General features: G+C 41.5%; 1 protein-coding gene across 8 annotated transcripts in view; it reads right to left on the bottom strand.

The window, feature by feature from the left end:
• LOC132874264 (protein 4.1-like) overlaps positions 1 to 12,287 on the bottom strand; it is a 274,967-nt gene that overhangs the window by 51,925 nt on the left and 210,755 nt on the right. For all 8 annotated transcript variants that reach the window (XM_060910284.1, XM_060910285.1, XM_060910283.1 and 5 more), the window contains 3 exons: positions 6,135 to 6,222; positions 3,843 to 3,995; positions 2,748 to 2,845 (listed from right to left, as the gene is read on the bottom strand). In XM_060910284.1, the coding sequence (XP_060766267.1) occupies positions 2,748 to 2,845; positions 3,843 to 3,995; positions 6,135 to 6,222 (339 nt within the window). The remainder of the gene's footprint in view (positions 1 to 2,747; positions 2,846 to 3,842; positions 3,996 to 6,134; positions 6,223 to 12,287) is intronic.

Raw genomic sequence — 12,287 nt, 5'->3', positions numbered from 1 at the left:
TGGTGAGTCGATTCAGAGCACGGGCGCAGATAGAGGGTGGGACGGGTGGGATTCGTCCCACCCAGATTTAAATTCACCTCGTTCGGTCCCCCCCACTTATAGGGAGGAAAAAACGTCTATGCTGTCTTTCTTTGCATAAGGCAAACCTCACGGAAAAATCAAAAGACTAATTACCATTCGGTTTATTGAGGTGCACAGCAGTACAGACATAGTTGCAACAACTCACATAAAACAAAACAAAGACTGATATTCGGTTGGTTGAGCTGCGCAGACTGCACAGGTTGCGAGCTCGAGCTTGGATGCTATGGTTACCCACAACAAGTTTGACAGGCATATCGGGGACAGCTCCTCCTAGTTCAGGACCCCAACACGGCATGATGAAGGGTGCCAAACCGAAAAGGCAGAAAACGATTGCATCGTTTTTTCAAAAAACAACGACTGTAAGTAAACTGTGCCTTACTTTATCATATCACCTTGCAATTTTTTGATAGTCTGTTCAAAGTAATGTCGTAGTGAAAGTAAAATCGTACGGAGTAGAGATGCCTTTCTGGTAGCCTCCTTCTTTCGGTGGTAGCCTGTAGATACAGTGCTCAGAAGGCAGTTTTAATGTTTAATCTGGCGTTCCCTGCCATAATTTCAGCGAGCATATTGTTTCATAAGGAAACTTTGCGAAGAGTTGTTGACTGACTGCCGCTCACGCAACACACAGGCGTAGTTAGAAAGTCAGGATGCACTGGTTTACACTTTACACACACATACGTAGGCAACGTGGGGGTGGGGTTGGGTTTGGTTTGCTGGCAGCTTTGTCCCCCCCAGTTCAAAAAAACGTATCTGCGCCCCTGAGTCAGAGTCAAATCACACGAGAGTAAGTCATCAGACTGAGACCACTTAGCTCAGGCACTCTCGCTCTGGTTGTTTTTTCACATCCCTGAGCATGAGTGCTGGGTTCTAACCTGCCTAATCAACTGCGCTAAGGTGGAACACAAAACACCAGGTTTCCACTCAAACTGACTCAACAGTGCAGACGAAGGTTGAGTGAACATCATGCAAGAAGGTGTAATAAGCAAAACAAGGCATTATTATCGATTCATTCATCTTTGTTAAACACTGAATCCAGGTCTGTTACAAGAATATGAAGTGTGAGGTGGGAATTCACTCTGGATGGGATGTACATTACAGAGCACTGGTCACACATTCATTCATACTTAAGCCAGTATCTCACTGGGCTGCAACAGCTTGCGACAAATTGCGAATGCCATTCGCGAGAGTATCGGGATTTCTGAGGGCTTTTTTTTTTTTGACTCATATTCACACGTTCTACGTTCTTTTGCTTTGAGGATTCCTAAACTTCCTAAAAATGTTCCTAATCATCACCGATGAAGCTAGCCAGTTAGCTAACATGTGCTAGGATTTCTGACATTATGCATGTTAGTGAATGATAAATGTTGCTAATATTCACCGCTAACATGCCAGATAGAATGCTAACCAGTCAGAATTTCTGAGAATTTTTAAGCCATGCTCATAAGTATTCAGAACATCCCACTTTGATATGAGCTAACTAGCTAATATTAGCTAACTACGTAGACAATGTGTCTTTACGTACGTACTGTATATGAAGGTCCTGTGCTTTTGTCAGCTAGCTGGCTAGCATGAGCTAACCTGACAAGATTTCTGAGAGTTGTTTTTTTTAAACTCATATTCACAAATGTTAAAAAAATCTTTGTATTTTGTAATCTCTGTACATTACAGAGCACTGGTCACACATTCATTCATACTTAAGCCAGTATCTCACTGGGCTGCGACAGCTTGCGACAAACTGCAAACACCATTCGCGAGAGAGTTTCAAAAGTGTCTTGAAACATTCGCGGGGCTTCTCAATTTCCTCGCATGAGTCGCAAAGTGTCGCTCCTTCGTCGCTGAAATTTTGAACGTGTTCACAAAATTCGTGCGACAAAATTTCTCTCAAAATAGCCGCAAATGCGTCGCTGGTGTCGCGAACCCTTCTCAAGTCAGTTTCCGTGAGACAGGAAGTGCAAGTTCTTCAGCCAGTATCTCACTGGGCTGCGACAAGTTGGAGACCCAACAATTGCGATAAAATATGTGAATATTAATTCAGTGTGATTCCAAGTGAAAATTGTCATTAATTTGCATATTTTATCCCAATTGTGTCTCCAATAGTCGCAGGCTGTCGCAGCCCAGTGAGATACTACCCTTGGGGCAATTTAGACTTGCTCATCCACCAACTGGTATGTTCTTAGGAGAACCCAGAAGAAGCAGACATAAGAAGAAGCTGAGAAACTCCACCATGGAGCTGTTCCACCATTATCTCATCTCATTCTCATCTCATGATCTCTAGCCGCTTTATCCTGTTCTACAGGGTCGCAGGCAAGCTGGAGCCTATCCCAGCTGACTACGGGCGAAAGGCGGGGTACACCCTGGACAAGTCGCCAGGTCATCACAGGGCTGACACATAGACACAGACAACCATTCACACTCACATTCACACCTACGCTCAATTTAGAGTCACCAGTTAACCTAACCTGCATGTCTTTGGACTGTGGGGGAAACCGGAGCACCCGGAGGAAACCCACGCGGACACGGTGAGAACATGCAAACTCCACACAGAAAGGCCCTCGCCGGCCACGGGGCTCGAACCCGGACCTTCTTGCTGTGCGGCGACAGCGCTAACCACTACACCACCGTGCCGCCCTCCACCATTATCGATAAGGAAGATTGGGAGAGTTTACCTGAAGAAGGTATGATGCTCGATGCAGACCTTCCAGAGTCTTTTCGCAGCTCTGTGGTTATTCAGTTTGAAGCCAATGGTGCTTTCAAACTGCTCGTACTGTGAATGTGAATAGAGGACATATCATTTCTGATACAGTCGGTCCTTTCCTGAATTTTTATCAAGCTCCAATGACACCATAAATGACTTTGCTAATTTAACAAACATTGCACACACAGCCTCTATGTTGCTCCAAGGCCTAATTAAATGAAGTAAATGAATAAAATGAATCACTCCAATTCTGTTATCTTTAGGAGAGATTCTCAAGCTAAGCTATGAGACAAATCAGACTCATTTTTTTTTTCTTTTCAGAAGAACATGAGCGTGGCATTCAGGCATCTCGCTCTAAATTTGTCCATCTCATCCCATTTTCTAGGCACTGATCTGCAGCTGCGATTTGGGAAATGAAGGAGCTCTTTATGCGTGTATGTGTGTGGCTCTGTTCTGCCAGCGAACCGTCAGCAAGCCTGTCACTCAGAAGACAGACATGCTGAGAGAAGACGCCTGAGGGTTTCACAAATCAAGGAGGTCATCCACTTATTCCCTCCAGCCTTATTGACATTCATCAGCTGCACTGTGCAACCCATAACGGCTAGGGGACTCGAAAAAACCGCTTAGAAATGCGGTTAGTGTCTGTCATTACGATTTCATGTAAAGAATAAAACAAAACCGAGCATAGTGTTGTAGGAAAATAAATCAACAAGGAGGTGGGGTGATGGTTTCCATCCCATCAGTCCACAAGAACAGCATGTATCAAAGGGTTTTATTCCTCTTACACCACCACCGCTGCTTAATTGATTATTTTCCTATAACAGCATGTTCTGAAGTGTTTTATTACTCACATAATCGCCAAAATAAATTATGATCTAATCCCCAAAAAGTATGGTTGAGTAGAACGTCTTGCCGAAGCAAGCAAACCTTCCATTTTTGTGGGCAACTGCTGTATTTTTAAGAAACATTACTGCCCAAAGTTCATGTTCTTCTAAAAGAACTTTCACCACTTTGCTTTGATAAGTACAATATGCATAGCACAGCAGCGAGCTCAAAAGGGATAGACCTCTCCTGGGCGAATCTTAATGTAGAAGTTGCTCCTCTTATACGAGATCTTCAAGATCTTGGGCCAGGCGAAGCGGTTGATCCTTAGGCGGTCACGGTAGATCAGCAGGCCGTTGGCGCAAACGCCCAGCATGATTTCAATCCCTTCTGAATCCTACCTCAGAGGATCAGCAAAACACAAAACAAGAGAATTACTGAGTGTATTTGAGGCCAGGAATGTTCCATGATAATGCACTTTCTCTCATAATGTCTGCATTATTTATGCCTTCTTCACATTGTCACAGATACATTTAAAAACTGTGCTTTAATATAAATCAGTTTGTGAGTACATCTATATGTACTTTCTCTCATAACGTTTGCATTATTTACTGTATGCCTTCTTCACACTGTCACAGATACATGTACATCCTGATGCTGTAAATTACTCTGCATAAGTGTCTGTGCACATTCGATGGTACACTACATGGCCTTCTTGACGATTTAGTCGCTGTTATAATAACCTCCATGCTTCTGGGAAGGCTTTCCACTGGAGTGTGGCTGTGGGGATTTGCATTCATTCAGCGACAAGAGCATTACTGAGGTCGGGTCTGGGGAGGCCTGGGGTTCAGTCTGTGTTCCAACTCATCCCAAAGGTGTTCAGTGAGGTTGAGGTCAGGGTTCTGCGCAGAACACTCAAGTTCTTCCACTCCAACTTTGGCAAACCATGTCTTCATGGAGCTTGCTTTGTGCACAGGGGCATTGTCATGCTGGAGCAAGTTAGTTACAGTGAAGGGAAGTTGTAATGCTACATCATAGCAAGACATTCTAGATAAGCGTCTGCTTCCAAATTTGTGGCAACAGTTTAGGGAAGAACATTCAGTATGAAGACTGAGTTGAGTCATGAGCTCCAAAAATCTGAGTCGATTCGTGAAGCATATGTAAGCTTTGAAGTTGCAAGTAATCAGTTCTGACTCAAAACCTTTGAATCTAAGTCACACTGTATGTCATAAACTTTGAAGTCTGATTTGAGTTGCGAGTCATACATTTAGAAGTCTGATTTGAGTTTTCAGTCATACGTTTTGAAGTCTTTTTTGAGTTGCGAGTCATACGCTTAGCAGTCTGGAATGAGTTGCGAGTCATGCATTAAGGGGTCTGGTATGACTTGCGAGTCATGCATTTAGAAGTCTGATTTGACTTGCGAGTCATGCATTTAGCAGTCTGATTTGACTTGCGAGTCATGCATTTAGCAGTCTGATTTGACTTGCGAGTCATGCATTTAGCAGTCTGATTTGACTTGCGAGTCATGCATTTAGCAGTCTGATTTGACTTGCGAGTCATACGTTAAGAAGTCTGATTTGACTTGCGAGTCATGCATTTAGCAGTCTGATTTGAGTTGCGAGTCATGCATTTAGCAGTCTGATTTGACTTGCGAGTCATGCATTTAGCAGTCTGATTTGAGTTGCGAGTCGTACATTTAGCAGTCTGAATTGAGTTGCGAGTCATACATTAAGAAGTCTGATTTGAGTTGTGAGTCATGCATTTAGCAGTCTGATTTGAGTTGTGAGTCATGCATTTAGCAGTCTGATTTGAGTTGCGAGTCATACGTTAAGAAGTCTGATTTGAGTTTTCAGGCATATGTTTAGAAGTCTGGTATGAGTTGCGAGTCATACATTTAGCAGTCTGATTTGAGTTGCGAGTCATGCATTTAGCAGTCTGATTTGACTTGCGAGTCATGCATTTAGAAGTCTGATTTGAGTTGCAAGTCGTACATTTAGAAGTCTGATTTGAGTTCTGAGTCATACATCAAGAAGTCTGATTTGAGTTGTGAGTCATATGTTAAGAAGTCTGATTTGAGGTGTGAGTCATACATTTTTGAAATCTGAGTCAAACTGCAAGTCATATGTGTTGATGCCCGGGAGGAGGTGGGAGTCATAAGATTTGAAATTCAAATAAAGTTGCGAGTCAGAAACTTTGAAGTCCAAGTTCAGTTGAAATTTGTGTTGTGTGCCATAAGTTTTGAAGTCCAATTTTCCTCATTTTACACTACAACCCAAAAATGGTATTCAAATTTAGCCAGCACAATCAGATATTTTCATAAAGGTACAGTATAGGTCACAAATTAGACAAGACACCAAAATAGAGGAAAAGGTACAAGTTTTCAGATCTATCTGTAGCAGTGTTGACGAGGCCATAGGAAAGACATCTAGAAGTCGTATAACTCCATCAGGTCCTAAAGTGCTGGATTATGCAACAGCAGTAGAGTTGGACAATCAAACCTGAATCAGAAATAGCAGTTGTTGTTCCTGTGGTGTACCTTTGCATGATGTAAATCGACCCCATACATGGACAGCTTCTTGGCATTCTCCAGGAAGTTCATTTCTGCCTCAGCAGGCGTCATGCCCCTGAACGACGAGATAAAAAAAGAGCCATGCATTAAAGCAGCAGGAAATTTTCCACTCTGCTTTTCTGATAACAAAATAAATAAGACGGCCGGGGGCCTGAGTCACTTCTAATAGGGAACCAAGACCTCGACCTGTGCCTGAGGAGCTTCAACACTACCTGCCAATCAGCAAGACCCTGACTGTGAAGCTTATTGACTATATGACTCTGGAGGAGTCAAACAAACAGCTTGAACTGGTTTCAGAACAAATCAGGCCAACAGATGCTGAACTACTACAGCAGATTTCATCAGCACGTGCATGTGTGTATGTGTGTGAAGATAATGGATAATGCTGAAGAAGCACATACACAAACACATCCAGAGGGTCTGTAAGAGGTTCATTAGTGAGAGGTTACATAAACCAAATTGTAAAACTACAGACAGTCAGGTCTGGGATTTAAAGGCAGAATTTTAAACGCAATGCAAAGTGTTTTGGAAGCTGTGGGAAGGCCTGATGAAAGCTTCCAGCGAAGATCAAATTAACCACTTCCTCTGTGCCACATTTCATTAGAATCATCTTTTCATTAGAGCGATCAGTAAACAGTGCAGAAAAGCACACATTAAAAACGTATACAAACAATGCCCAGTCCCATTAGTGAAAATGTCCTGCTCTCAAAAATCCAAGGAACGATTCCAAGATGATCCTTAATTGACATGAAAATCATACTGAAGCAGCCTTTGAACACATTTTATCACTATTTACCGTATGTAAGAACGTATTCGTTATTCTCACCCGAATCGGGGATCAATCCCAGGTTGCTAGCATTACGAAGCGGCCACATTACTGCTGCACTATTCTACTGCACATGCTGTAGTCATGTTCATTTTTGAGAAGATATTACTGATTTTATAATTCAGAGGTTTATATTTACAGTGCTCAGCGTAAATGAGTGCACCCCCTTTTGAAAAGTAACATTTTAAACAATATCTCAATGAACACAAACAATTTCCAAAATGTTGGCAAGACAAAGTTTAATATAACATCTGTTTAACTTATAACGTGAAAGTAAGGTTAATAATATAACTTAGATTACACATTTTTCAGTTTTACTCAAATTAGGGTGGTGCTTTGTATGGCCTCCGTGATTTTTAATGACAGCACCAAGTCTTCTAGGCATGGAATGAACAAGTTGGCGACATTTTGCAACATCAATTTTTTTCCATTCTTCAACAACGACCTCTTTTAGTGACTGGATGGAGAGTCATGCTCAACTTGTCTCTTCAGAATTCCCCATAGGTGTTCGATTGGGTTCAGATCAGGAGACGTACTCAGCCACTGAATCACTTTCACCCTGTTCTTCTTCAGAAATCCAACAGTGGCCTTAGATGTGTGTTTAGGATCATTGTCATGTTGGAAAAGTGCACGACGACCAAGGGCACGGAGTGATGGTAGCATCTTCTCTTTCAGTATAGAGCAATACGTCTGTGAATTCATGATGCCATCAATGAAATGCAGCTCCCCGACACCAGCAGCACTCATGCAGCCCCACATAAGGACACTGCCACCACCATGTTTCACTGTAGGCACCATGCATTTTTCTTTGTATTCCTCACCTTTGTGACACCATACAGTTTTGAAGCCATCAGTTCCAAAAACATTTATCTTGGTCTCATCACTCCAGAGTATAGAGTCCCAGTAGTCTTCATCTTTGTCAGCATGGGCCCTGGCAAACTCTAGGCGGGCTTTTTTGTGCCTGGGCTTTAGGAGAAGCTTCTTTCGTGGACGGCATCCATGCACGCCATTCCTCTGCAGTGTACGCCGTATTGTGTCACGGGAAATAGTTACCCCAGTTTGGCTTTCTACTTCTTTAGATAACTGCAGTGAACTTGCATGCCGATTTTCTTCAACCCTTCTCATCAGAAGACGCTCCTGTCGAGGTGTTAACTTCCGTGGACGACCTGGACGTCTCTGTGAAATGGCTGCAGTTCCATCTTTCTTAAATCTTTGTACCACTTTTGCTACAGTATTCTGACTGATAAGTAAAGCTTTGCTGATCTTCTTGTAGCCTTCACCTTTGTGGTGGAAAGAAATTATTTTCTTTGGGGAATTCTGAAGACAAGTTGAGCATCACTCTCCATCCAGCATCCAGTCACTAAAAGAGGTCGTTGTTGAAGAATGGAAAAAGATTGATGTTCCAAAATGTCGCCAACTTGTTCATTCCATGCCTAGAAGACTTGGTGCTGTCATTAAAAATCATGGAGGCCATACAAAGTACTAGATGTAGTAGTTTTTTTTGTGGGGTGTACTCATTTTTGCACCACCCTAATTTGAGTAAAACTGAAAAATGTGTAATCTAAGTTATATTATTAACCTTACTTTCACGTTATAAGTTAAACAGATGTTATATTAAACTTTGTCTTGTCAACATTTTGGAAATTGTTTGTGTTCATTGAGATATTGTTTAAAGTGTTACTTTTCAAAGGGGGTGTACTCATTTACTCTCAGCACTGTATATTAATTTTGGGGGAGGGAATTTAAAGCCTTTATTTGTCACATGTACATCAGAGCACAGTGAAATTCTTTCTCTGCATTTAACCCATACCCAGAGCAGTAGGCAGCTGCACTATAGTGCCCAGGGAGCAGTTGGGGGTTTGGGTTAGGTTGGTCCAGGGAATCAAACCAGGAACCTTTTGGTCCCAAAGCTGCTTCTCTAACTTTTAGGCCATTGCTTCCCAAACAAATGTCAGAAGTGGGATTTGAAGTGGGATCAGGACCTTAATGCAGTGCTTTAGACCACACAGCCACCCTGGCACTAAGCATCATATTAACCTCTTAAGGCCGAGGGTGCTGGGAGGTGTGGCTCGCCTAGACAGACACCATAAATTAATCAGAAATAGTTCCATAATTATCAGGTCAATATACATCATCTTGGTCTCTATGTATATCTAAGACCTCAGAGAATATATTTCCAGTGACAGTAACATTGTGATTGTGAATACGCCTGAAAATTGTGATAAACATAAAGAGAAATTAACTTTTTTTTTTAATCTTCGCTTAAAGTTTATTCTAGAATAGACAGTGGATAACAACATGATAGCAACGGGCCCACGCACAAAGATGCCACTTTTTTCATTCAGCCACGGGCACAGATAGAGGGGGGGACGGGGGGAATTCGTCCCACCCAGATTTAAATTCACCTCGTTCGGTCCCCCCCACTTATAGGGAGGAAAAAACATCTATGCTGTCTTTCTTTGCATAAGGCAAACCTCACGGAAAAATCAAAAGACTAATTACCATTCAGTTTATTGAGGTGCACAGCAGTACATACATAGTTGCAACTGCGCAGACTGCACAGGTTGCGAGCTCGAGCTTGGTTGCTATGGTTACCCACAACAAGTTTGACAGGCATATCGGGGACAGCTCCTCCTAGTTCAGGACCCCAACACGGCATGATGAAGGGTGCCAAACCGAAAAGGCAGAAAACGATTGCATCGTTTTTTCAAAAAACAATGACTGTAAGTAAACTGTGCCTTACTTTATCACATCACCTTGCAATTTTTTGATAGTCTGTTCAAAGTAATGTCGTAGTGAAAGTAATATCGTACGGAGTAGAGATGCCTTTCTGGTAGCCTCCTTCTTTCAGTGGCAGCCTGTAGATACAGTGCTCAGAAGGCAGTTTTAATGTTTAATCTGGCATTTCCTGCCATAATTTCAGCGAGCATATTGTTTCATAAGGAAACTTTGCGAAGAGTTGTTGACTGACTGCCGCTCACGCAACACACAGGCATAGTTAGAAAGTCAGGATGCACTAGTTTACACTTTACACACACACGTAGCCCAGCCTCTCGCTATGTTTAACAGTTGGAACTTAGCGGTTTTAAAACTAGTTTTGCAATTTCTGTGCGTGATGATAATGTGTAAACTTTGGATTTCCATAGGCTATGTTAAAATGTTATCATTGTCCTGGCCTGCAGGTAGTTCCTGGTGATGGCAGTGAGGGAGGTGAAATAACATGTATACACACTACCGTTCAAAAGTTTGGGGTCACCCAGACAATTGTGTTTTCCATGAAAAGTCACACTTTTATTTCCCACCATAAGTTGTAAAATGAATAGAAAATATAGTCGAGACATTTTTCTGGCCATTTTGAGCATTTAATCGACCCCACAAATGTGATGCTCCAGAAACTCAATCTGCTCAAAGGAAGGTCAGTTTTATAGCTTCTCTAAAGAGCTCAACTGTTTTCAGCTGTGCTAACATGATTGTACAAGGGTTTTCTAATCATCCATTAGCCTTCTGAGGCAATGAGCAAACACATTGTACCATTAGAACACTGGAGTGAGAGTTGCTGGAAATGGGCCTCTATACACCTATGGAGATATTGCACCAAAAACCAGACATCTGCAGCTAGAATAGTCATTTACCACATTAGCAATGTATAGAGTGGATTTCTGATTAGTTTAAAGTGATCTTCATTGAAAAGAACAGTGCTTTTCTTTCAAAAATAAGGACATTTCAAAGTGACCCAAAACTTTTTGAACAGTAGTGTGTGTGTATATATATATATATATATATATATATATATACACACACACACACACACACACACACATATATATATATATATATATATATATATATCTCATCTCATCTCATTATCTCTAGCCGCTTTATCCTGTTCTACAGGGTCGCAGGCAAGCTGGAGCCTATCCCAGCTGACTACGGGCGAAAGGCGGGGTACACCCTGGACAAGTCGCCAGGTCATCACAGGGCTGACACATAGACACAGACAACCATTCACACTCACGGTCAATTTAGAGTCACCAGTTAACCTAACCTGCATGTCTTTGGACTGTGGGAGAAACCAGAGCACCCGGAGGAAACCCACGCGGACACGGGGAGAACATGCAAACTCCACACAGAAAGGCCCTCGCCGGCCATGGGGCTCGAACCCAGGACCTTCTTGCTGTGAGGCGACAGCGCTAACCACTACACCACCGTGCCGCCCCTATATATATATATATATATATATATATATATATATATATACACACACACAAAATAGAATCATTTGCTGACAGCTCAGTCCCCCCCAGTTCAAAAATCCTATCTGCGCCCCTGCATTCAGCAACACCATGACTACAACTGGACAAAAAACCAAACCACTCATAGAAATACCGCAAAGTACAGAGATACTACAAAAGTTTTAGTCAGTACAGAACTTTCCAAAAGAGCATTTTTATTTTTTTTACTTTTTACCAGAAGTCAATTATAGTAGCGTTCTACTGGACCTGGTACCAGGTCCGTAGGGTTTAAGAAATTAAGTGAATTGATCGCTATACACTATACATTATTCAATCTATTGACTGAAGAGCTTATTTCCAAAATCTGCCAAGTCCATTTTAGTACAATCGGAGAAAAATCTAACTTCCATCTAATCATTTAATTGACATTCAAATTACATTCATACGGTATAACTAAAATGAGATATTTCAGAGACATTTTCAAAATGAGTGAGAAAATGTTAGATTGAATATAGTATTCAAATATCCTTATTCAAAGTAAAGCCCATGCAGAATTTCTTTGAAATCACCCTAATAATGTGAACGTGCAGTGACTGTCAATATTGGCCAATATCAGCATCGCAGGTACCAGATACTAGCAATCTAACATGACTGCATTAACACGTATGATAAAATTGACTTGTTTAATGTTAAAAACCATAAAACTGCAAAAATTATGTTTTGTAAGACACATTAAAATACGTTCAGTGTATCATTAATATCCAAAAAGTACCATGTTTCTTTTCCAAAACAAACCATGCACGCATGACTCACTAGAACAGAATCTATTAGCTGAAAGATTTAACAAGGTGCAAATCTGACAGCTGCTGGGGTTTAGTAGATTTTGAAAAAAAAAAAATTACATAGGCTCCTAATGTTGGACTTGAGCGGTTTTGATTGTAAAACTAATTTATTAAGAAGATTTTTGGTTCGTTTAATACTTTAGTGCTTTCTTTGTAATGGATTGAGCAGGCTTTGGAAATAAGCTCTTCAACTGGAAACGTGTTTAAATTCAGTTTAGTA

Source organism: Neoarius graeffei, chromosome 26 (genome assembly GCF_027579695.1).
Source record: "Neoarius graeffei isolate fNeoGra1 chromosome 26, fNeoGra1.pri, whole genome shotgun sequence".
NCBI classification, from domain to species: domain Eukaryota; kingdom Metazoa; phylum Chordata; class Actinopteri; order Siluriformes; family Ariidae; genus Neoarius; species Neoarius graeffei.
This window is presented reverse-complemented; position numbering and strand designations above follow the sequence as displayed.